Genomic DNA, 26746 nt, shown 5'->3' with positions numbered 1-26746 from the left:
GGAACCGAGCCGCAGTGACTGAAGACCCTCAGAGACCACCGGGGACCGGAGCACCGGGACGAGCAACATGAAATTCCCGACGGAGACCCCCAGAAAACCGGGGAGCATGAACCCCCCACCCGGTACATTTATGTGTGTGTGTGTGTGTGTGTGTGTGTGTGTGTGTGTGTGTGTGTGTGTGTGTGTGTGTGTGTGTGTGTGTGTGTGTGTGTGTGTGTGTGGGTAGGTGGAATGCTGCAGTGTGTTGTTGACTGCTTCACTCCTCTGGTCTGTTGGGGGGTGGGGTGGGGGTGGGGGTCCTGCTGAACCCGGGGCGCTGTGTGTGTGTGTGTGTGTGTGTGTGTGTGTGTGTGTGTGTGTGTGTGTGTGTGTGTGTGTGTGTGTGTTGGTGTGTTTGTGTGTGTGTGTGTGTGTGTGTTGGTGTGTGTGTGTGTGTTGGTGTGTGTGTGTGTGTTGGTGTGTGTGTGTGTGTGTGTGTGTGTTGGTGTGTTTGTGTGTGTGTGTGTGTGTGTGTGTTGGTGTGTGTGTGTGTGTTGGTGTGTGTGTGTGTGTTGGTGTGTGTGTGTGTGTGTGTGTGTGTTGGTGTGTGTGTGTTGGTGTGTGTGTGTGTGTTGGTGTGTGTGTTGGTGTGTTTGTGTGTGTTGGTGTGTTTGTGTGTGTGTGTGTGTGTGTCTGTTGGTATGTGTGTGTGTGTTGGTGTGTGTGTGTGTTTGTGTGTGTGTGTGTGTTGGTTTGTGTGTGTGTGTTGGTGTTTGTGTGTGTGTGTGTATGTGTGTGTGTGTGTGTGTCGGTGGTCACTGTTCAACCCACTCTTACATAACAATATACAGAGCAGACTATGCTGTGTTTAGTACATGTACTGTATATGTACTGTATTTATGTACAGTGATCCCTCGTTCCTCGCGGTTAATGCGTTCCAGGAACCACACGCGATCCATGAATTCCACGATGGAACAACAAACTATCTTATTATTCAGGGTAATTAAACGTTTCTGAACCCCCCCATACTGATATTAAACCACGGTGGTGCAGTGGTTAGCGCTGCCGCCTCGCAACACGGCGGACCCGGGTTCGAGTCCCGCTCTGTGCGGAGTGCGCATGCTCTCCCCGTGTCTGCGTGGGTTCTCTCCGGGTTCTCCGGCTTCCTCCCACCTGCAAAAGCATGCGCTTCAGGTTGATTGGCCGTTCCAAAATGCCCGTAGGTATGAGTGTGTGCGTGCGTGGTTGTATGTCTTTGTGTGTGGCTCTGCGGTGCACTGGCGTCATGCCTGGAGTGTCTCACGCCCTGTGCCGCCGAGATAGGCTCCGGCTCCCCGTGACCCGCTGTGGCGGATACAGCGGTGGTAATCTGAAGATGACTGACTGACTGACAAATATATATATGTACATATACTGTATATTTTGTGTCCTTTGTTGTAGTGGCAGTCCAGACCAACCTGGTCCCCCCCAAAAAGGTGCAGCCAGGCATGCTTCAGTCCAGCCTAGTCCACGCCAGTGTGGCCACCATGCAGAACCCAATGGGTTGCGTTCTGCCACGGCTCTCTGTATCCTGTCGCCCCCCCAGTGTGGTGGCCAGCATGGAGGCAGTGGCCGATGGCTCGGCCCCCTTCACTATGATGAAGTTGAAGACAGTGCTGGCAGTGTTTGTTGTGGTGGTTGCCTACTTGGTGGCAGGGGGTTTGGTGTTCCAGGCTCTGGAGCAGCCATTTGAAGACAACCAGAAGATCACCATCACAGCAGAAAAGGCAGCCTTCCTGCAGAAACACCCGTGTGTGTCTCCAGACGCCCTGGAGGCCATCATCAAGGTAAGAACTAAACATGAAATCTAAAACAAGGAAACAGAAATACACAACCAAACATATGAATGTTCCACATGTAAAGAGTGCCCAACTTTCAAACACAAGTAGTTCTGAGAGGCTGTTCATGAGCAGAATTGTTTGTAGTTGTTATATATTAAATTTCTTTTTATCATTTAAAGAACAAGCTGGGCGATGAAGATGAGTGCTGGAGATGCTGCTCAGTTGGGGTTGTGGCAGAAAGGGGAGCTAGTTGGATGTGGCGCACAGTTCAAACTGTAAACTTGCGAAAGCAGTACGGTATTTTATAAACATTTGTACGTCAGTCCACTGTAGTTCGTATCGAATGTTCATAATGTTCATAAGTCAGATGTACATATCTTGGGGAGCACCAGGGAAACATGTAATACACAACTAAACAGACTTACAAAACTACATTTAAAAGAGGAACAATACCAAAAGCAGAAGTGTACAGTCAGCTGGAGGCTGGAACATCCATCACATCATCTGAAGACACACCATCATCTCAATGACACTCTGACTCCAAGTGTAGCACAAGTCTATCTTCTCCCCCCATTCATTAACTAATTGCTGACCTTGTTACCCCCGCCCCTGTCACCTGAGAATTTCTTTGTACCCCTTAATGGGCTGGGGCACAAAACAGGTCCTCAGCCTCTGTGGAGGACCTCGGTGACAGCAGTCCACCACTGAAGGAGCTCCTCTGCTGGGTGAAGGTGGGGTGCAGGGGATGGCTGGTGTTCCAGCCACCCCCTGAACTTGGACATGGTCCTCCTCTCCAGAACTGTCTCCACGGAGTCCACGCTCTGACGGACCACAGAACGAGCCCTATGTTTGGATCTGTTCAGGCGTTCTCTGTCTCACTTCCTGGCAGCAGCACCCCAACACACAACTGACTGGTAGAACAGCACACCGTACATAACAGACTGATAGAACATCTGAAGAAGCTCAGAGCTGATGTTGAAGGAGACAAGCCTCCTCAGGAAGGACATCCAACTCGGCCCCTACTTGTACACACAGTCTGTGTTGGTAGAACAGTCCAGTCTGTTATCCAGCTGCAGTCCCAGGTAGTTACAGGTCTCTACCACCTCCACCTCCCTGCCCTCGATGACCACCGGCTCTGAAGTGGGGGCGACCGCTGGAAATCGACAACCATCTCCTTCATTTTGGAGATGTTCAGCTGGAGCTCATTCCGGTGACACCATTCTCCTGTACTCCCCCTCCTCACCCGCCCTGACGCATGCGGTTTCGTTGGAGAACCTCTGCATGTGGCATGTAACCGAGTTGTACTGGAAGCCCATGGTGTAGGGGGTGAAGAGAAGGGGAAACAACATGGTCCCCTGTGGAGCCCCACGCTGCTGGTCACCACTGAGGACAAGCAGTCCCCCATTCAAACATCGATGGTGGTGAAGGTGTTCTAGGAATCGAAGAAGAGCACCGTGACTGTCAGGGGCGTGGCAGGAGGAGAGGCCGAACATGTGGGCGGGGCCTCGTCTCCACATCTGTTGTTCCTCTCAACACCTGAACTAGATCAGTCTGATTAGCCTGAGGCTTTTTAAGCCGTGTTCTGTCTTGTTTCTCGACCAGATCGTTTTGTACCCATAGCCACATGTCTAGTTTGCTGGACTTCGAGAGTTTTCTTGTGTTTCCTGAATTTTTGCTTTATTGATTAAAATATGAATGAAAGCTTCTCCATTAGTGTTCTGCACTTGGGTCCCATTCCTGCTCGCCATGACACTGACAGCAAAGCCCCTGACTTTTAGGTGGGTCAGCACATAGTGGAGGAGGTACATGATGGTGTTTTTAGCCCCAACCTGAACCTGAAAAGCAAACTAGTGAGGGTCCATTGCACCCTGTACCTTGAGATGTAGGAGCTCCAGGACCAGTTGCTCTAGAGCAGTGGTTCTTAACCTGGGTTGGATCGAACCCTAGGGGTATGGTGAGTCTGTCTCGGGTTTCGCGGAGACGGAGGTCTAGATAAAACATACACGAATCACTGTGTATGTTTGACACATCGTGTCAATTGGTGATGACACCCCCTCCCCCCTTTGCCATCACTGGCTGCAGGTTATCACGCTACATCGATTAGCCTACCTGTGCTACAGGGGATTTTGCGCACTCAGTAGTGGATTTATGCCTATTATGATGGTATGTCATCTGATTGCTTTCTTAATATTTTAATTCATAGTAACTATGTTGAGCAAAAAAAGACGAATATGTACAACGTGAATTTACATGTACTGTATAACGGAACGTGATGGGAGTCAGCGTTCTGCAGGATTTGAATGTCAAGTTGAACAACTCTAGTCTGGTGCTGGTAAAAATAAAGGAACACTTCCTGAAGCTGATGGAAAACAACAGAAACAGACTTTGCTGTGAAAATGACATCAGAGTAACACCTGTCAAGGTGAAGCCACATATCTGTCTCTATATGTCTCATGTCTCTATAACAACAGCAGAAGTCACACTTAGGCCCGTTTACACGATGCCGGAACTTTTTGAAAACGCAACTTTTTTGTTGCGTTTACGCCTTCCGTCCACACGATAACGCAAATACCCGGAACAGAACGCAACTTTTTGATAATGCTGGCCGAGGTGGATTTTTTAAAAACGCTGGGTCTGCGTTGTCGTGTGGACGGTGTATCCGCAGCTTTTTAAAAATGCTGACATCTTGCCTGCGACGAAAACCGCTGTGATGTCATATTTATGGGCCCGTGTGTACAAACATGCTGGATGTACGAACCTTGTTGACAGCAGCATTCTTGCAGGTGTTTTGTGACAACAAAACACAGAGGCTTCCTATTGGATAAAGTTTGACTCAATACTGCCACCACATGGTCTGGCATGCTTATAGCCATCTTCGAAAACGCACTGGTGCGTTTACGTGTGGACGTAGATTTTTTTGAAAACGATGTCGTGTGGACGTGAATCGTTTTCGATGCGTTTTAAAAAAGTTGCGTTTTCAAAAAAATCCGTCATCGTGTGGACGGGGCCTGATTTATAGGTAGGTCATTTCAAATGTGAGTTCATGCACTGTCTTGGTTTTGTTCTTTGAAAAAGGTGACATTAATACACAATTCATTAAATCCACCAGTAAAACATACTTATGTTTTAAATTTGAAAACTTCTTTTTTTTTTTTTAACTAAAGAAGGAGTGCGCATATGAAACCGGCAGGGTTCGGCACCTCCAACAAGGTTAAGAACCACTGCTCTAGAGTCTTCATAACGTTGGAAGTAAGGGCAATCATGGATGTTTCAAGAAAGGAATAAGATATCGCTATTGCAAATCAAGTGTCACTTGAACCAGTCATTTTTTTAAACTTCAACCAGAGAGGTATCACTGCGTCCAGTGTATTCTTTTAACAGTTCTGAATGTGTAAGTTGTAGATCATAGTGTTCATTTAGTTCATTCTGACTCGTTTGCAGTTCTCTTATTGGAATGTATAAGTTTGTACCAAAGAGCATTCATGAAACCTGGTCTTAAAGAGAAGAGCAGAAGCGTTTGTGAAGCAGACTATTGACTGAAATTGCTGTACAGAACATACGAACATCTGTGAAGTACAATTTGTTTTGTTCTTCTTAAACTTCTAACTGACTGGTGTGTTGGATCAATGTGTCATCATGTTAAGTGATGAGGTTCTAGGGTATCGGGTGGTGGGTGTGACCTCACACTTACCTGTCTACTTAGAAGGGAATACCACCTGATTTCTATGTTCATTCTTTTGGTGTCCTACACCCCCGATCAACGTTATCTGAGTTAGCTGGAACCCAAGCTGCAGAGAATGACAATGTGTGTAACTGTGTCATTCCAAACATCAGTAATAATTTAAATATTCACGTTGTCAGCATTGTCTTTGAACCAATCACATTACAGTGTGGTTGTGTTTAAACTGTATACCTAGAGTGGAACAATTAAATGTTATTTATTTGTTTTGGACTCAAAAGTTGCCTTCATCAATACCGTTATTGAACCCAGTCATTTATAAAGTACTACATACATTGTACAGTGGCCATACCTGGTGTACCCCCCTACATGCTGGATATTCTACTCCGTAGACAGGCATTATAATGAGATTCATTCATCCTAACTAGAACTAAGGGCTTTTAGAAAAAAAAGCGTAACAAGTTATGCAGTTGCATGATTTCTATGTCTGATTATCCTCTGGTTTGGTGAGATTTAAGTATGTTTGACATTAACAAATGTGGCTCTCAAAAGAAGCCTCCATTAAACAGTGGTGGACGACTGTCCTTCTCCTCCTCTGGGCTTTTCCCTTCAGGGGTCTCCACAGCCAATCGGTGTCCTCCATCTAACCCTGTCTTCTCATCCTCTTCTCTCACACCAACTACCTTCATGTCCTCTTTGACTACATCCATAAACCTCCTCTTTGGTCTTCCTCTAGGCCTCCTGCCTGGTAGTTCAGAACTCAGCATCCTTCTACCAATATATTCACTATCTCTCCTCTGGACATGTCCAAACCATCTCAGTCTGGCCTCTCTGACTTTATCTCCAGAACCTCTAACATGTGCTGTCCCTCTGATGTACTCATTCCTGATCCTATCCATTCTGGTGGATGACTGTCCTGTATTTAAAATAATCAACAATTGCTATTTTCACAACTGTCATCATGTAGTACTTATTCAAAGTGTGTTAGTGCACATTAGACTCAGGGGTTGAATGTCATGAAACAAAATGACACTAGCAGGGCTGAAGCGTTTCTGTTAGCATGCTGCAGACTGGAGACTGGACATTAAGCTTTTCTCCTGCTTCTGTTGTCACAGCATTCTGTGGAAGCTGTGAACGCCGGAGTGAATCCTGTTGGTGACACCTCCTACAACTCCAGCCACTGGGACCTAGGCAGCGCCTTCTTCTTCGCTGGGACGGTCATCACAACCATAGGTCTGTCAATGGAGGTCACACCAACCAACTATTCATCATCCATCCATCATCCATCCATCATCCATCCATTCATCATCCATTCACCGTCCCTAATCCATCCATCCACCCATCATGTATCTATCTATCTATCTATCTATCTATCTATCTATCTATCTATCTATCTATCTATCTATCTATCTATCTATCTATCTATCTATCTATCTATCTATCTATCTATCGGTAGTCGTTGACTTACGACCTATGCAACTTACGACCGACCGACGTTACGACCACAATGTCCGGGTAACGCGGGCATTCCCTCCAGCCTCAGTACTCACGCTCTGAGGCTCCCGCGCTCTCTTCAGTCCCCACGGCGCACACACGCTGTTCAGTCACACTGAGATCAATAGCCCAGCCCACTACTGATGGGCTGGGCTGCTTAGGAGGCTGTGACGGAGAAATGTATGAATGGCGTATGGAAAAACTGTCAAGCGTTACGTGAACTCTTCTGCTGGATTTGAAAGTGACGAAGAACTTGATCAGATTCGGGAGAAAATAGTGAAACTGGCAAAAAACCTCTCCTTGGAAGAACTGATCGCGCTGGAAGAAGAAAGAGTGGAAGAAGAAGAGAGAAGAGAAGCAGAGAAAGAAGAGGAGGAAACAGAAAAAATGTTCACCACCAAAGGCTTGTCAGAAGGCTTTTCCCTGTTAAATAAACTCGGTGCACACTTTGAAGAAATGGACATAGAACATAGAAACATTTGCGAGGATTGAACGGATGGCAAACGACGCTTTCCGTCCATATCGTGAAATTTATGAGGAGAAAAAGAAACGAACAATTCAGACAAAGCTCACAATGATTATGAAAAGATCGTCTCCCGCTCCCACCAACCCACACGCTGCCCCAGCTGACGATCCGGACAACCCCCAGCCAAGAACCAGCGCTGCTGGATTGAATTTTTACTTAAGAGTCGAGTTACGACCGATCTGTCGGGACGAATCGCGGTCGTACGTCAACAACTACATCTATCTATCTATCTATCTATCTATCTATCTATCTATCTATCTATCTATCTATCTATCTATCTATCTATCTATCTATCTATCTATCTATCTATCTATCTATCTATCTATCTATCTATCTATCTATCTATCTATCTATCTATCTATCTATCTATCTATCTATCTATCCATCCATCCATCCACAGGTCTTTGGAGCCTATGGCAGCTGGCATGGGGCTAGAGTAGAGGTAAGATCGGGCCTAAAAAAATCCATCCTGACCCGAGCCCGAGGGTATTAAAGCCCGACCCGATCCGAACGTCATTATAGACATTTTAGCCCCACCCAGCCCAATTTCAAGCCGGTTCGGGCTTGGACTTGGGCTTAAGATCTTACGTCTACTTTTAGTGCGTACGATGGTAAAGGTAAAGTGACAGTAGAAGATACAGCTGACGCACGGAGGGAACGGAGCAGGTGTTGTAGATGGATGTATCTCATACAGCGCCTTCTGTGTTTTACCTAAATTGTTTATTTTATAAGGGTATTCCTTAGTGTAATATCTGTTGATCGTTTGAGATACATAATATATAAATATATATTTAAAAAGTTATGGAAAGATTAGCCTGAGTCAGACCCGAACGTAATTATTGACATTTTGAGCCCAACCCGGCCCGAAATTCAGGCCAGGTCGGGCTTGGACTCGGGCTCAGGCTTAAGATCTTACCTCTAGGCTAGAGGTGGGGTACACACCGGACAGGATGCCAGCTCATCACTCGGCACATTCATGTTTAAAGAACAGAAACGTACTTTCCCTTTAACGTGTATCTGAGTGTGATATCTGTGGGTGTTGACTGATTGTATCAGCATCACTGCTGAACAATGTCTGAAGAAATGATTTTTATAAAGAATGAATACAATGTGAATATTAAATGTGTTTGGCTTAAAGAATGGTATACTAGGGCCTATCTAGCTTGGACATTCCATATCAATAGAGTGTCATCCTTCACCAAGGCCCATGTCAGTGCCACTGAGGCTGGAAATGAATGTGAACACAAAGCAGGCTCAGGAGCAGAATGACAGTTAACATGTTGCTATTGAATAGCACAGGCAGTTCAAGTCAGGTACGGGCCACAGAGGAAAGTGTTTAAGTGTATAAAGTTAAATAAATTCCAGTGTACCATAGACAAACGTACAGGACACAGCTCTGAGAGCAACACGCTGCTCCTTACATGAACACCACGACTCCTGTCAACCTTCTTGTGCACAGTGAGCAGTCTATTAGAGGAACACAACCACCACTGTGATCTTATATCACACGTGCTTCTGGATTTGTGTGGATGAAATCATTGTGGAACAAAATTGGGGTGGTGTAAATTGGCCCTGTGGTAGTCAGATCTGGGGGAGAATGACTTGTTCTAAGGAAATGTGTCCGTGGAATTTCATGAGTATTCGACCTGAATTCAGTGGTGTAATTCAGGCTCCATGTTACTGTAAATGTCAGAAAAAAATTAATTTTGGATGTTTTCAGAAAACATCCAGTGTTTTATACAATGTTAAATGTGTCTACGTCTGCTGCTTCACATCCTTCATCTTACTAAGACCCTTGATAATCTCCGTTCGCTCTCCTAGGGTACGGCAACATTGCTCCGAGCACAGAGGGAGGGAAGATCTTCTGTATCTTGTATGCAATATTTGGCATCCCACTCTTTGGGTTCCTCCTGGCAGGCGTTGGAGACCAGTTAGGAACCATATTTGTCAAAAGCATCGCCAAGGTGGAGAAGATGTTCCGGGTAAGTCAAAATAAACCAGAAACCTCCAGTGCAGAACGCCAGGAAGATGAGCATGTTGGCTTGCTTTAAAACAGAACCGCCAGGAATATCTGACAGAGATGAACTGTTGTACAGACATCTGAAGGTCTGCAGATCTTCTGTTGATTTTCAACACCGACAACCTAAACGAGAAACTTGAAGGAATTCATTCATTCAGACGTTAGAACAAGTTTCAGAAGCAGTTCAGGATCAAAATTTGATAACTGTCATTCCTCTACCTGTGTTGGCATTCCATAACCAAGTGTGTGTGTGTGTGTGTGTGTGTGTGTGTGTGTGTGTGTGTGTGTGTGTGTGTGTGTGTGTGTGTGTGTGTGTGTGTGTGTGTGTAAATCAAATTGCTTGAATGGAAAAATAGAAGTGAAAACAATAATAAGTAACAAACTCAACTTTTCCAGTTGGGGGTTTAGATAAAGTAAATACTGAGTTGCTAGAATGAACCACTGTACATATTGTTGACAATGTAAATGGACTTTTATTTATTACAGTAATCCCCCGTTCCTCACAGTTAATGCATTCAGCAGCCACACGCGATTAACGAATTCCGCAATAGAGCGACAAACTATCTTATTATTTAGGATAATTTAAATATTTCTGGACCCCCCCATACTGATATTAAACCACCTTCTATCTGTATTACCTTTAAAACACTCTGATACTGTTTGAAGCAGCGATCCCCAACCTTTTTATCTCCACGGACCGGTTTCATCTCAGACAATATTTCACGGACCGGCCTTCATTTGCTAGATAATCGTTAATGACACCAGAACAGCTGTAGTCTAATTATACATCATCTGCAGTGGTTTTACGTAAACTGCTGACATCAACAGACAATAAACAACCATTTTTAATAAATTGATAATCAATATCTCTGTAAATGCAATTATATATTTAGAACGAAATTCCTTGTAAATAATTATCATACAAATCTTGATTCAAGTGACTGCACTGATGAGGTTTATTTTGAAATCTAGTGACTTCCAATCGGTTCTGGAGATAAAGTCAGAGAGGCCAGACTGAGATGGTTTGGACATGTCCAGAGGAGAGATAGTGAATATATTGGTAGAAGGATGCTGAGTTCTGAACTGCCAGGCAGGAGGCCTAGAGGAAGACCAAAGAGGAGGTTTATGGATGTAGTGAAAGAGGACATGAAGATAGTTGGTGTGAGAGAAGAGGATGAGGAGACAGGGTTAGATGGAGGACACTGATTGGCTGTGGAGACCCTGAAGGGAAACGCCCAGAGGAGGAGAAGAGTGACTTACAATCAGTGCATTCATTCATTTATTTTCATTCACCACCACTGTATCCGCTGTAGCGGGTCACGGGGAGCTAGAGCCTATCCCAGCTGACATAGGGCGTGATGTGGGGGACACTCCGGGCACGACGCCAGTACACCACGGAGCCACACACAAAGACATACAAACACGCACACACACACTCACTCCTACAGGAAATTTGGGACCGGCCAATCAACCTGAAGCGCATGTTTTTGGAGGTGGGAGGAAGCCGGAGAACCCGGAGGGAACCCACACAGACACGGGGAGAACATGCAAACTGCACGCAGAGCGGGACTCGAACCCGGACCCGCCGTGTTGTGAGGCGGCAGCGCTAACCACTGCGCCACCGTGCCGCCCTCACTGCATTCAATGTAGGAGAAATACTGATCATTTCTACATAAAAGGGTGAACAACTCAATCAAATAATAATAATAACTAGTGGAGCCCTGAACTTGTTTCTCTGCAACCACCTGGTCCCATCATGGGGTAACGGAGACAATGACACCTGAAGTGTGTTCAGACGTCCGGTCTACTCCAGTTTGGTTTTCTTTACGTCACTGCAGAAAATCCACTTCAGAGACAGGAGGTTGGAAATGGAAGCAGGGATCAAGATACTTTAAAGGTGATATCAGGATAATCTGCCTTTACTTTAACCCAGAACACTGGCAGAGCACTCATTTTTTCTAGTTTATGGGCCTAATTTCTGGTAACCTGTCACATGACTGAGACCTGTCAAGACGCACAGAGCATTTATCTGTGTTTCATTCTGCACAGAAGTCACTTTCCAAAATAAAACATCTTTAGGCTGATAATTAATGAAAAATTCAAACATTATGTGCCGCCTAGTATGTAATGGCCAGCTGCCCAGTACGGGGTCAGGACCTGGTACCTTATGGCCCATGACCTGGTACCGGGTGTAAACCAGTAGATGGGGACTGCTGGTTACACCATTACTCACACAGTGGAACAGCTACTGAAGTTATCAGTAGGGCCTTTAAATGCTTTGTTATTCACAGAAGCAGTTCCTGCAGACTTCCTGCAGTCGAAGCTATTTTATCAAAAGGTGTGGGTTGAATCTCTGAGCAGAGAAACGGCTTCGTGATTAGACATTCATTCTCTCATCTTCTTGAAGACAAGGTGATCATTGTTGTCTCATCTTCAGCCGCTCATCTGAATCCGAGCCACTGAACACACTGGAAAAGGTCCCAGTATACCAGCAGAAGGGGGGGTACAGTCACAGGTCACCAGTTCATCGCAGGACCATAGAGAAGGGGAGACACCCACTTATGCACTCATTCCTACGGACATTTGGATTGACCAGTTCACCTCAGCTGCTTTTGGAGGTGGGGGAACCCACACAGACATTGGACGAATAAGGAAATGCCCCACAAAAACACCCCAGGTGGAATTGAACCAAGAGGCATGGGAGCTCAGAGCTGAGCCAAGAATATTTCTACCGGTGCAAAGGTAACTGAGCAGGGCTCTGCCTCCTACACTAATGAGATATCGTGTGCAAACTACAGAAACATCTACTAATGCCACAGACACAGCAGACGAGTGCCATCGCCACATTGAGATGGACCCACCGAGACCTTTCACTGTCACAGTTGAAGAGAGATCTGAAGAAATGTCTGGAGCAACTAACCGCAGAATGGATGTTAACTTTTCTACAGGAGAAAGACAGTCTTCATACTCAATCCAGAGCCAGGGAACCTGGATGGTGTGAGGAGAGAGAAAAAGACCAACACAAGAATGTTCCCAAGGTTGTCCACACAACATCAACAGCTGTCCAGGTGGAGGGAAGCTCATTGTGACATCACTGCACCAGGGCGTGGCCATCGAGTCAGAATTCAGATGGTGTCAGAGCTCCTTCAGTCAAGTTACTGAAACGTTCCGATGTGGTTGTTGACAGGAAGCTGACCACAAACAATTAATACCAGACCCCTGAGGATGACCACGATTCTTCTGTGAAATCCACCAAATCTGGCTTTGCCACCATTCCATGAGCCTGTTGACCTCTGAGCAGATGAGTGTGATGCAACAAAATCAGTTAGAATTGGTTACAGTGCAAAGTTAACCTTATGGGTCGGAAAAGGATTCACCAGTGTTGTGCTAAAGTACATATATGGTAATGACAGGTAAGGGCTGAGTGGGTTTACTGCAATGATCACATACAATAATAAAATAAGCAATAATTATATTTTTCCACATTCGCCTTGGGATTAATAATATCTATGTAACATCAAAAAATATGGGAAATAGATCAGCATAATTGTCATGTAAGTGAATTCTACCACTCTGTTCTGACATTAGAGAAGTCTAAGTTACAAATAACTAACAGTGGTCATTAGATTATAAGTATTCTTTAAAAGTCCAGAAAATCACAACATTAATTCTATGAAACTAATGGAGAATTTGATGTTACTTATTTTCTTAACAAAATGAATTCCCAGTTTGGATCATTAAAGTATAAGTAATATAATCCAAAAGTTCAGTGATCCTCCATTCCTCACGGTTAATGCGTTCCAGGAACCACACACTAGTTACGAATTCCGCAATACAGCGACAAACTATTGATCCTATTATTTACTGTAATCTAAACATTTCTGAACCCCCCCATAATGATATTAAACCACCTTCTATCTGTATTACCTTTAAAACACGCTGATAGACTATTTACAGCACTTTTGTGTCTCACGGAAGTCTGAGGCCCCGCCCACACGATGCCAGAACTTTTTGAAAACTGAATTTTTTGTTGTGTTTCCGCCTTCCGTCCACACGAGCAGATATCCGGAACATAAACGCAACTTTTTGAAAACGCTGGTCAAGGTGGAATTTTTTGAAAATGCTGGGTCTGTGTTGTCGTGTGGACGCTGTAACCAAAACTTTTTCTATCGGGGGGGCGTGTCCCTGGGACCCGAACCACTGTGACGTCATGCATGGGACCCGTGTCTACATGTACACACGGAGCTAAACCGGCTATTTTCGGACGTTTAACAGCTCCACGTCGAACACGCGTAGATAAACATGCTTTGCACTAATATATTTATTTGTCTGTTTATTTATGTGTCACAAAGTTTATATACCGTATGTATTTATTTATTCATTCATTTTTTCACGTTCCTCGCCAAAGACGCGACGCCAGTTCTGTGCTAGACCGGGACGTGCTGCCCCCTGGTGGAGAACTCTGTGATGGAGGTCGTCCTCCAGGAGGAACGTCCCAGTCCTCTCTCCTGTCGTTCTCTGAGTTGTTCTGCTTATAAATGTGTTGATCAACTTGTTGATCAACGCTCTGATGCGAATACGTGGGCACGGAGATCTTTTTGAAAACACTGTTGTGTGGACGTGAATCGTTTTCGATGCTGGGTGAAAAAAGTTGTGTTTTCAAAGTGTGGACGCGGTCTGAGACTCACAGAATGTAGCCCACTTCCGGATGCCGTCAGCCAATAGAATGCGCATACGGTATCACGTGACTGCCGACCAAAAATCCGCGATGAGGTGAAGTTGCGAGTTTTGATGCGAGGGGGCGCATTGAATAAGAATAATAGCCAAACCTGAAGCACTAATGATGTTTCAACATAGATGAGTAGAATAGCTTTTTCAAAGCTGGAAATGCAGTCGGTAAAAAGTCGTGCTATATTCACACAAAATGACTTAAAGTTGAATCAAAATTTAAACAGCAAATATAAGTTAAAAGTTACAATCAAAAGTTTTAGGTTGAATTTATTAAAACCACGGAACAGTCTGATCTTTCCCACCTAATTCACCTCCAGCGTTTTTACCACCTGTGATCCTGCTCTTCACCCATTGGCCAGTCGCTCCCTCCTCACCAGCGGTATCCACTCACCTGTGAGTCAATCACTGTCAGATGGCTTTCTGGCTTTCTGATCACGACCCTGAGTTTCGTTGTCCTACCTGGACTCTGTTTCACGTCTGTTTTGTGCACCATGACTCTTGTGAGTACCTGAATAAAGGTCACTGTGGACTGACCTGTCTGTTAATGCTGCATTTGGATTTGACTGCAACACCCCCGACAGAAGGCAAAAGGTTTAGCAACAGTAAAGTCAGTTGTTAATTGAGATCATCTGTGATCTCCATCTGTGGATGGAGGGATGGTCTAACCGTCCTCATGTCGTGTCTCAGGAGGTCAGACCAGGAAAACAACATGTGGCTCAACTTGAATTACAGCCAGAAGGTTGCTGTTGTACAAGGTGGTTCTGGGTTTGAGTCCCGCTCTGTGTGGGGTTTGCGTGTTCTCCCCGTGTCTGCGTGGGTGCACTGGTGTCATGCACGGAGTGTCCCCCGCCGCACGCCCCAGCCAGATGGGATAGGCTCCAGCTCCCCGCAACCCGCGACGGCGGGTTGCGGGTTGTTGTATTTTTACACACATGTTCTTTCCATTACATATAAAGTTCGTTCATCACGTCAATAAACATCTATCAACTGTCAATCTTTACCACATTGTAATATTGTACCGTAATATGAATGTCATGTTTATTTGCAATGTATCACGTATTTTTGTGTTTGCTTTATTTAGGATGCCCAAATCATTCCCAGTTGACATGATCTGCATGGAAACATGTTTTTATGTCATAGATATTGGTTATGTTAAACATGTAACCAATAGGTACAATCTAATTTCATTCATTTAGCCATCCATTTAGATGGATGGATGGATGGATGGATGGATGGATAGATTGATAGATACTGTAGATGGATGGATGATAGAGACCATGTATTTCATGTTTTGTTTTTTGATGTAATTGTTGATTTTATTACATTTAGTCACTAATTATATACACACTTATATACTGTACATTGGTCATGGTGTATTACCATTGGGTTCTCAGATCAACCATTGAGGGGGTTAGTTGCCTCGGCGACAGGTATGTGTATAGCGTGGACAGGAAGCAGAGCGAGGTGAGTTGGGATTCCTTTTGGGATTCTTGTTCACATTTTTCCCTTTCACTATCTGCTCGGTTGTGGTTCCATCTGCACCAACATACAAAGTCCTCAATAAGACCTCTGTACTCCTCTTTAATTAGTTTGTAATTTTAATGAACTGTAATGATCTCCATAGGGAAATCCTTAGTCCACTGTTAGTCCACCATTAGTCTTCCTGGTCAGCGTGATATACACTCTCTGATGAACATGTGATCAGAGTACTTCTGCAGCTTTCATGACTGAGTTATACTGTAAGTCAGCGATGTACAATGTGGACTGTCAGGGTGAGATTAGCTCCCTGTAGCACTGGTGCTACTCAGTCTGTGAGATGCAGTCACTCAGCCTGATGTATTGTGGTCTCTCAGTGAGGTAGTTGGTGATCCAGCTCACCAGACGGGCAACCTCCACCAGCTCCACCAGCTTCTCTGAGGGAGAAGCTCGTGGAGCTGGTGGAGTTTGGAGAGCTTGCAGTTGACTGGAAATCTCTGTGACATGTTGGTTAGAAAGTCCAGAATCCACCGGGTGAGTTGGTTGTTTAAACAGAAGCAGGAAGTGAGTTTATTGGCCAGGATGTGAGACTGTAATGTGTTGAATGCAGGAGAAACCCATGAACAGCAGTCTGGCTCGTGTGTTTGGACTCCTGTTTGGACTGGGTATTGGAGTCAATGCTGTGTTGTAGGTGGCTGATAGATGTTGTCTTAATCCTCCTCCTCTGTTCAGAGAGGGTTTCTCCAGCTTAACAAAAATGTCTTTTTAACTCCACTCAAACCATCTATGTTCCCTGGCTAAAACCTTGAAATTTATATCCTCTGTCTTTAATCAATCAATCAATCAAGTTTTATTTATATAGCACTTAATCATGGCAACAGACATTTCAAAGCGCTTTAATCAGTTCTTTAAATGAATGATTATATTGGTCCATATGACCCACAGAAAAAAAGCACAGAAAAGAAACTGCAAAGTTTGATTTTTTTCATGCTTATTTCAGCTTCGGTATGTTGTGTTTTCCAAATTACAAACTGTGACTGATGAACAATAAGAGTTCTTGGTCATCAAAAAAGATTGAACTGCGTTACAATCGGTCCGATGCTGCAGGATGGTATACAGTATATTTGTTGTAGTGAGTTTGGCACTGTGGCAGGATGGTAGATCAGTAAACACAAACTGACCCATCCAAAATTCTGGCACTGTTCTGGCTACAGTGATGGACACTGTGGGCAGAGAGGCAATAAAGTCTCAAGTTACTTTTAGAGGGCCTGCAGCACTAACAAGTAATTGATCACTGTGAGAAGGATAAAAGGTGTATATATATATATATATATATATATATAAATATATATAGATATATAGATATATAGATATAGATAGATATATATATAGACACTTAGTAATGAGTTTAGCACAGAAGTACTAATGTCTTTAAATATTGACACAGCGTCAACAGACAGAACTCTGGTGTAAATGTTTTTTCTGCTGGTATGTTGATGGAGTACAAATTCAAATGTTAAAATGTCAAAAAATTGGTCTGGGAGGATTTTCAGCAAAGATTTGATGTTCAGTTTTACTGCTATATAAAACATGGTGGAGGGTACTATTAACACAATGAACAGTTAATGGCTCACATACTGATCTTTTGTATCATTGTGATTTCTTCTTGCAGAATAAGCACAACCAGATCAGTCAGACTAAAATCCGTGTGACCTCCACTCTACTCTTCATCCTGGCCGGCTGCATCTCTTTTGTCACCGTCCCGGCTGTGATCTTCAAACACATTGAGGGCTGGACAGCTCTGGATTCTACATATTTTGTTGTCATCACTCTGACAACAGTTGGAATTGGTGACTATGTGGCAGGTGAGAGGCTTGCTGGAACCCTGAGGTGAGCCTAGGTACCAGTTGGTATATTGGCATTGCTACTCCAGTGTCCATCCAACCATTTTCTTGTCGATGAGACAGCTGTAGCCATTGTGTCTACAGCTGCTTGTGGCTGGAGCCTATCCCAGAGAGGTGGGAGACACCTCGGAAACATTGCCAGCACATCGCAGGGCTACACATAGAAAAACAACCACTCATTCACACACTCACACCTATGAGCAATTTGGAGTTATCAGTACAGCTAAATGTCATATTTTTTAAGGTAAAAGGAAGCTGGAGAACCTGGGGGGTTTCTGTAACGAGATGTCTGTAATTTTCTGGCAGAGATGGAGGGAATAAAAAGTTGATTTCAATTCGATGAAGCTGTGGTGGGAGGTTAGAAAAACACAGATTTGGATGTTCTGCCAACAGTACACAGCTTTATCAACTTTTAAAACTCAAGACAGTTGCAAAACAGCTTGAAGCGGATATTAGTTTTTTAGAAGAGGGAGTACTTCAGGGCTCAGGACCAAATACAGGTCGCCTGCTGCAGAAGAAAAGGCAGGAGCTCAGCTCTTTCCTCCAAGAAGGATCTAAGGAGGCCCTGGTCCGTCCCGTTTCCCTCAGCTGAAGGATATGGATGCTCCAAGCTCCGTCTTCTTCAATCTGGAGAGATTGATAGCACAGAGGAAGAGAACGACCTGCCTGCAGCTTCCAGGAGAAAGCTGCCTCATCCCTGCCGGATCTACTGATACGGCACTTCAGCTTCTTTCCCTGTTAAAGAAACCAACCCCTGAGACACAAACGGTTTAAAACGGGGATCGACATCCGTGGTTACCCCTGATTTAGGTAAAAACTCTAGATGTTTTTCAGCTGGAGACACGGTGTTGATGAGACCCACAGCTGCTGGAGTTTTAGGTCCCGTGTTCGAATCCCGGACGAGCCCTCAATTCATGCTACACAGAATGGTTGAAGGACGAATGGTTGAAGAAAATAAGGAAATCAGTTTTATTTACAAGAGCTAAATATCAAATAATATTTTGAGCTCACTTCAGGTTGGAATAATGCCAAAATAACAAACAGAATGATCCTATCTGCAAAAGAATAGTGATTAACCTAACAGGAAAACAAACGACAGCATCTTGCCTTCCTAACTACTAGAGGTAGGATCGGGCCTAAAAAATCCAGCCCGACCTGAACTGAGCCTGACGGTATTAAAGCCCGACCCGAATGTAATTATTGACATTTTGAGTCCTACCCGGCCCGAATTTCGGGCTTGGATTCGGGCTTAAGATTTTACCCCTACTTTCAGTGCGTATACGATCGGAAAGGTAAAGTGACAGGAGAAAATACAGCTGGGAAGGGAACGGAGCAGGTACTGTAGATGGATGTTTGTCATACAGCGCCTTCTGTGTTTTACCTAAATTATTTATTTTGTAAGGATATTCCTTAGTTTAATACCCATACATCGTTTGAGATACACAATACATAAATATATATTTATTTCAGGCTTGGATCTTAAGATCTTAAGCCCGACCCGACTCCAAAAAAAATCCATCCCGACCCGACCAGAGCCCGACGGTATTGAAGCCTGACCCGAAAGTAATTGTTGACTTTTTGAGCCCGACCCGAATTTCGTGTCGGGTCAGGCCCGGACTCGTTTGAGGAACCTTTGTTTTTCAGTGACTTTTTAAAAATTTGACATTACAATCTGTTAGCTGTGTGTGTGTGTGTGTGTGTGTGTGTGTGTGTGTGTGTGTGTGTGTGTGTGTGTGTGTGTGTGTGTGTGTGTGTGTGTGTGTGTGTGTGTGTGTGCGCGTGCGCGTGCGTGTGTGTGTGTGTGTGTTTGTGCATGTATGTTTGTCTTTATTTATTTCTTAATTATTGTCAACAGGGGGAGACCGAAGGATCAATTATCGGAAGTGGTACAGACCTCTGGTGTGGTTCTGGATCCTGGGGGGTCTGGCCTACTTTGCTGCTGTCCTCAACATGATTGGTGACTGGCTTAGGGTGCTGTCCAAAAAGACAAAGGAAGAGGTACGCTCCCAGAGAAATAATGCCAGTATGATGGTGTGTTCCCACATTTTTGTTATGGGTGGTTCAAGTCTGGCCCCCAGGGAGCAGAGACTGACACAGCAGTAAAAACCAACAGCTTTATTGCTCAGGCTAAAACAAAAACGCTAGTTAGCTAGATAACAAAAAGCAGCGGAGCAAAAACGACTAAACTCCAAGAAACATAGAAAAGAACTGGTAACTGGAGAAACACTCGACACTGCCATCACAGAACAGGACGGAACAATCTGGCACCCTCCTCGGGAAAAGCCAGGCCTTTAAAGATGAGGCTGAAGAGCAGAGTGGGAACTGGTGTGGCTCGATCCAGCCACAGCCTGACCTGTCAGGACAATAACACACCTGCAGAACATCCCAAACTAACAGAACCATGACGATGTTAACCCTTACCTCTGCTGAGGCTGTTTTTTGTCGTGAAGCCGTTCTAAATTCTATTAACATTAATCCACGAAGAGCTTTCTCCCAATAACCTCACTGCCTGTTAGATTTTGTACGTCCATTTTTTGAATCTGCTTTACTCAATGTGGGACACAGAAGTTACACTAAGACCAGCCATTCTTTCAAAATAAACCTATAAACGTGTTCTCATGGTACAAAATACAATTAGTGTCACTAGAGTAAGTACTGAAGGTACAGCGTGTTTTGTTTCATCATCCATCCATCCATCCATCCATCCATCCATTCATCCATTCATCCATCCATCCATTCATCCATCCACGCATCCATCCATCCATTCATCCCTCCCTCCGTCCGTCCGTCCGTCCGTCCGTCCGTGTGTCCGTCATCTTGTAGAAGGCAGTCGCCATCGTCTTGTCTTCAGCTACTTATCCACCGTATGAGTCGTGGGTCTGCTGGACATCTCAGCTCACTATGGTATGAGGTGGGGTACACCCTGGATGAGATGCCAGCTTGTCTTGGGGCCACACAAAGACAAAAAAGCATGTTCACACTCACACCTATGACAATGTATGACAAGGTATGACCACATCAGCTGCATGTGTGTAGAGGTGGCAGAAGCCGTAGAACCTGGAGAGAACCCACAGACACCAGGAGAACATACAAACGTGACTTCTTCCCTGGAGTCTTTGTGTTTTCTCATTCCAGAGGTTAGTGTGGACCCCCCCCCCCCCCAAAGGGACATTATTGTTGTTATTCATTCATAGATGGACAAAAACACATCTCACACCGGCCAATTAACCTAAAGCTCCAGTTACTGGAGGTGGGACGAGTCCGGAGAACGCAGAGAGAACCCCCCCAGACACGGGGAGAACATTCAAACTCCACACAGAGTGGAACTCAAACCCAGAACCGCCTTGCTGTGCGGCGACAGCGCCACCCACTGGACCACCTGTTGTTACTATTATTAATAGAAGCATTGTGTTATTTATCAGTGTTGTCATGCAGCTACTGATGTAGCATCTCTTGTTTTTCTGACTCCGTAGAATATTTTTGTGTCACCGGACATTTTAAAAACTGACTTGATCTTTTGTCGTTTTATAAGAACCAAACTCTTTGAGAACACTTTTAAACGACATCAGATGTTGCCAAAAAAAACTGTAGCTGCTTCTTGAACTGTATTATTGTCAATTTTCTTCTTTCTGGTGACATAAATTGCCAGTTTAGCTTCACCAGAAACAAAATTTAAAAGCTTCCACTCTTTCTGATTCGCTTGATTGTACCCAGCGCCTTATATAAAATTTCTGATATTAAAATTTTTACTGGACAGATAAAAACTCTCACACTCACTAAAAACATGAAAAACTGTCATGAAGGAGACCGATATTAGAGACCATCGGTGCTCCAGCATTGAGCTATGAGAAGTGAAGTCCCTCAGACTGCAAAGCAGAGGAGCCGAGTACAAACAGAACCTGACGACTGTAACTCTTTGTGTGAATGGGGCGGTAGCAGCTGGTTCCAGGCGTCAGTGCTACACCCCCCCCCTTCTGCAGACCTCACAGGGACTTCCTCTGATGGGAAACTAAACGCTGTATTAATTGTTTTAAATGCTTTACTGGACGACAGTGGTCCTAAATGACTTCTAAGACTCGCAGCATTACCCCATTACCCCCCCCCACCCTTGCCCAAAATCACGTCTCTCTCATATGAACACACTCATGACATCACAGTGGTTGTTGAATGAATATTGAATAGATGACGGTTCTGATGTTGTGATTGGGCTGCAGTAGAACTTTACAACAACATAAACTGATAACTGACCTACTGATTTTCTCAACTGTCTCTGGCCAAGGTTGGAGAGATTAAGGCTCATGCAGCAGAGTGGAAAGCAAATGTGCGAGCAGAATTACGGGAGACACGACGGCGTATGAGTGTTGAGGTCCACGACAAGCTGCAGCGAGCTGCCACCATTCGCAGCATGGAGAGACGGCAGCTTGGCCAGGACCAGCGGGCTGTGTCCCTGGACGTGCTCTCCCCAGAGCGTCGAGCCGTTTTCACCGGCCTGGACATCAACAGCTACAAGACCTCCTCCCAGGACAGCATCGACACTAAGCTGAACAACCTTCGGGTTCGGGGGGCTGAGCAGTGTGACCAGCGCTCAGAACATCAAACAACGTCTGAGGACAACATTTTCAACCGCCTGGGGTCTGTTACGAAGCTGGCTAAGCGCAACAGGAATCGAGACCTGAAGAAAAACATTCCAGAGGCGGCCTACCGGCATAGCGAGGCCTACGGCTGCAGCACACCCACAGCAGAAGAAGGTAAAAGGAAGGACGGGCTAGAAGATGAGAATGAAGTCAAGGAGTGTAACACTAGCTTGTCTGAATTCCCACTGTTCATGGAAGCTTGCAAACCACAGAATGGGTTTATTGTAGAGGAGCCTAAAGATAATGAGAGCGAGAAAATACTTAAAACAGAAGGGTTGCATTTGGAGGTGGGCCCATAGACTGTGTTCTCATGCAAAGTGCAACCACCATCAGTGCCTTAGGTCTTACTTATGGGTTCATTTAGGGACACACTAGTCCCTCTGTGCTACGTATAACTTTAATATCACATATTCACTGTGTCCTGTTGGTCTAATTGACACACATTGTGTTGTATCAATGCAAGAAGGGACGTTTTTATTATAACACCTTGAAACTTAATTTTGCATGTTTGCTCAACAGTTCTCAGTTTTGATAACACTGCACTCAACGGCGTGTATTGTGTACTGTGAGTATGTTCTTGATATTGATGGGAATGAAAATTTCTTCCCTTGGTTATCACATTCACCTGCTCCAAAGAGTTCACTAATACGCCCTGTGTCATTGTTAGTACCCATTCCCACCAGAAACAACTGTGTTAGGTTCACTAACGCTCACCATTTCCATATTTGTGTATTGTTTTTGTGTTGGTTATATGCTGGCGTGAACACAAGAGGACAGATGATGATGGGTTTCATTCAGTTACGTCTATGCTGAAAGTAAGGATATGAGCGATTAGTCATTGTCCCAAAAGTTTCACCTGGACCCCAAACAGTGCTTTTCTGTTACGATTTTGGTTAAAGTATATATTTCTAATCATTTTTAAATTTAATGTAGCTGTTGGAAATAATCTTTAGACCACCCATGAATGTAATCTACATGTTGGAGCCATCTTCAGCCCCGTGTAAGAAAAATTATCTCTCTTACTATACAGAAACTTTTAGTCCAGGAACAGGTGTTGGAGGGCAGAGGGACACTCCCCGTCCTTTTAGTGTTAACTTCTTCAGTTTATAGTGTGTTGGTGTGTGGAAGGCTCCTTTGAAACTTTGGCTATTTACATGACAATGTTTTTGCAACTGATACATTTTATTTTCTCATCTCACCTCACTGTCATCCGTAGTCGGGTCGCGGGGGCAGCAGCTTCAACAGGGAGCCCCAAACTTCCCTTTCCCCCCACATCCACCAGCTCTGACTGGGGGATCCCAAGGCGTTCCCAGGCCAGTGTTGAGATATAATCCCTCCACCTGGTCCAGGGTCTGCCCCGAGGTCTCCTCCCAGCTGGACGTGCCAGAAACACCTCCCTAGAGAGGTGTCCTGGAGGCATCCGCACCAGATGCCCAAACCACCTCAACTGACTCCTTTCCATGTGAAGGAGCAGCGGCTCTGCTCTGAGCCCCTCGAGAACAGCAGTGTTTCTACCTTATCTCTAAGGGAGACACCAGCTATCCCCCTGAGAAAGACCAAATCAGCCGCTTGTATCCGCAATCTCGTTCTTTGGTTCATGACCCATCGCTCATGACCATAGGTGAGGGTAGGAACGAAGATTGAACGGTAGATGGAGAGCTTTGCCTCTCGGCTTAGCTCCCTCTTTGTGACAACAGGGCGGTAAAGTGACTGCAATACCGCTCCTGCTGCCCCAATTCTCTGTCCAATTTCACGCTCCATTGTTCCCTCACTCGTGAACAGGACCCCAAGATACTTAAACTCCTTCACTTGTGGAAGGACCTCATCCCCGCTCGTAGAAGGCAGTCCACCGGTTTCCTGCTGAGGACCATGGCCTCAGATTTGGAGGTGCTAATCCTCATCCCCGCCGCTTCACACTCGGCTGCAAACCGGACCAGTGAGCGCTGCAGGTCACAGGCTGACGACGCAAACAGGATCACATCATCTGCAAAAAGCAGCGATGCAATCCTCAGGCCACCAAACTGTAAAGCCTCCTCACCACGACTACGCCTCGATATCCTGTCCATGAAAATCACAAACAGAATTGGTGATAAAGCGCAGCCCTGGCGAAGGCCAACAGCTACTGGGAACAAGTCCGACTTACTGCCAAGAACCCGAACGCAGCTCTCACTTTGGGCGTACAGGGATTGGATGGCCCTGAGGAGAGGCCCCCTCACCCCATACTTTCATAGTACTGTATATCCCTGAGGACCCAATCATATGCCCTTTTCAAGTCACAAAAACACATGTAGACTGGATGGGCATACTCCCAAGCCCCCTCTAGGATCCCTGAGAGTAAAAAGCTGGTCTGTTGTTCCACGACCAGGACGGAACCCACATTGTTCCTCCTCAATCTGAGGCTCGACAATCGGCCGGACCCTCCTTTCCAGCACCTTGGAGTAAACTTTCCCAGGGATGCTGAGGAGTGTGATGCCCCTGTAATTGGCACACACCCTCTGGTCCCCCTTTTTAAAAAGAGGAACCACCACCCCAGTCTGCCACTCTTTCGGCACTGTCCCAGACTTCCACACAATGTTAAAGAGGCGTGTCATCCACGACAGCCCCTCAACACCCAGAGCCTTCAGCATTTCAGGGCGAATCTCATCAACACCCGGGGCTTTGCCACCATGCAGTTGTTTAACTACCTCGGTGACTTCGCCCCGAGAGATTGACTCTGATCCCCCATCATCCTCCAGCTCTGCCTCTGCAACAGAGGACGGGTCAGTTGGGGTAGTTGGATTCAGGAGTTCCTCAAAGTGTTCCTTCCACCTACCGACAACCTCCTCAGTCGAGGTCAACAGTGTCCCATCCTTGCTGTATACAGCTTGGATGGTTCCCCGTTTCCCCCTCCTGAGGTGTCGGACAGTCCTCCAGAACAATTTTGGTGCCGTCCGATAGTCCATTCTCCATGTCTTCTCCGAACTCCTCCCACACCCTCTGTTTTGCCTCCATCACAGCCGAGGCTGCAGTCCTTCTGGCCTGTCGGTACCCTGCAACTGCTTCAGCAGTCCCCAGGGACTGCTGAAGCCAAAAGGCTTTGAGGCACCCAAGACCTTGAGACCACAGCTCTCAACTGTAGCTTCAGCAATGGAAGCTTTGAACTTCGGCCAACCAGGTTCGATGTCCCCAGCCCAGGGCTTGAAATTAACTTTTTTTTTGGTAGCACTGGTACTCCCAAATATAGAAGTTAGTCGCACCAGCAAAGACTTCAGGAGCACCTACCCAAAAGCAAGGCAGTGACTAAGCGATAGAGACGCTCCGTCTACCTCCGTTCCTTCTCTCTCTCTCGCCCAGGAGAGCAGCCTTAGCTGCACTCTCACAGTTTCCTGGCAGGACCGTGGTCCCGCTCAGACTGTTTTGCGCACATTCTCCGGCAGGTTCACACTCACGTGTCCGCATCAAACAAACTGTCGCGGTAGTGCGTTGGAGGGTGCACATTCGGCGCCGATGCATTTTCCCCACATCCTCACAAAACTGTATGAGAGACGCTCACCTGAGGATGCTGTGTTGGTCCGCCTCCGGGTCAGGGGCCACACTGAGGTACAAGTACCGCGCTGTCAGGCCAGCCCAGTACCTGGACTGAACCATTTTGGTTATTACTGGATTGTTTTGTATTTTAAAACATCACTAAAAGATGTTTCTGTTGCCCCAAACTCCTCCATGCCTTTAGTGAACATCCGTTTGCATTTTCTGGGTCATTTTGCCCTCAGCTCGGACTTCAGGGGATAATTCTGACAAAAGATCCGTGCTTTGTTTCATAGTGGCGCTTCATGTTCCCACTTTTAATTCATGCTAGACCACATGAGGTAAAATGGTTTTGAACTGCCTGACGGAGGAATAAACATAAATTACGTCCACTCATTGTTAACCAGCGGTTTTCCTCGTTAACCTCCCTTTGTTTGGAGCTCTGCTGTCTCCCTTCTTCTGTGCTCCTGTAGCGGTAAACTCACAGCGGTAGTTTACAGCGAGCTGTCTCACTTCCTGGTGCGCTGACTGTAGCCTCGAACTGCAAGTAAAAATGCGCCAAGAAAATCTACACTTGTGAATTTCTCATGGAGTGTTCACGGGTCCGGACAGAACCATCATGCGGTCCGGATCCGGACTGCGGTCCGCCATTTGGTGACCCCTGCTCTGTGGAGAGAGACAAAGAGTGACAGAGAAGAGGAAAAAAAAGGCGCACCACATTTTTGTCCCTAGTCGCACCGGTGCTCCCAAATATATTTAATAGTCGCACTGATAAAAATGTGGGTCACAAAATGGTCACAATTTCGAGTCCTGCCCCAGCCTCCACAGGGATGAGAGACAAGCTCCTTCGGAGGTGTGAATTGAAGGCGGGTGAACTTTCCCAGTTCACCCGCAATACTTGTTTGGGCTCATCAGGTCTATCTAAAGGTTTCCTCCGCCAACGAACCCAACTCACCACCTGGTGGTGATCAGTTGACAG

The 26746-nt window shown here is 45.5% G+C and overlaps 1 protein-coding gene across 1 annotated transcript; it reads left to right on the top strand.

Moving 5' to 3' along the window:
• Positions 1-22562, top strand: kcnk10a (potassium channel, subfamily K, member 10a). Its single transcript, XM_068343346.1, has 7 exons — positions 1-122; positions 1420-1805; positions 6594-6711; positions 9320-9480; positions 17398-17590; positions 19485-19627; positions 21909-22562. Exons 1-7 carry the CDS (start codon positions 68-70, stop codon positions 22560-22562), a joined length of 1710 nt encoding a protein of 569 aa, XP_068199447.1. The 5' UTR covers positions 1-67.
• The last annotated feature ends 4184 nt before the right edge of the window (positions 22563-26746 follow it).

Source organism: Antennarius striatus, chromosome 19, assembly GCF_040054535.1.
Source record: "Antennarius striatus isolate MH-2024 chromosome 19, ASM4005453v1, whole genome shotgun sequence".
Lineage (NCBI taxonomy): Eukaryota > Metazoa > Chordata > Actinopteri > Lophiiformes > Antennariidae > Antennarius > Antennarius striatus.
This window is presented reverse-complemented; position numbering and strand designations above follow the sequence as displayed.

Excerpts from the sequence above, each read along its gene's own strand:
- kcnk10a (XM_068343346.1), top strand. The coding sequence starts at position 68 with ATGAAATTCCCGACGGAGACCCCCAGAAAACCGGGGAGCATGAACCCC. Across the intron at positions 1,806-6,593 it reads CCCTGGAGGCCATCATCAAG|CATTCTGTGGAAGCTGTGAA; the intron begins GTAAGAACTAAA and ends CTGTTGTCACAG. Across the intron at positions 19,628-21,908 it reads CCAAAAAGACAAAGGAAGAG|GTTGGAGAGATTAAGGCTCA; the intron begins GTACGCTCCCAG and ends TCTCTGGCCAAG.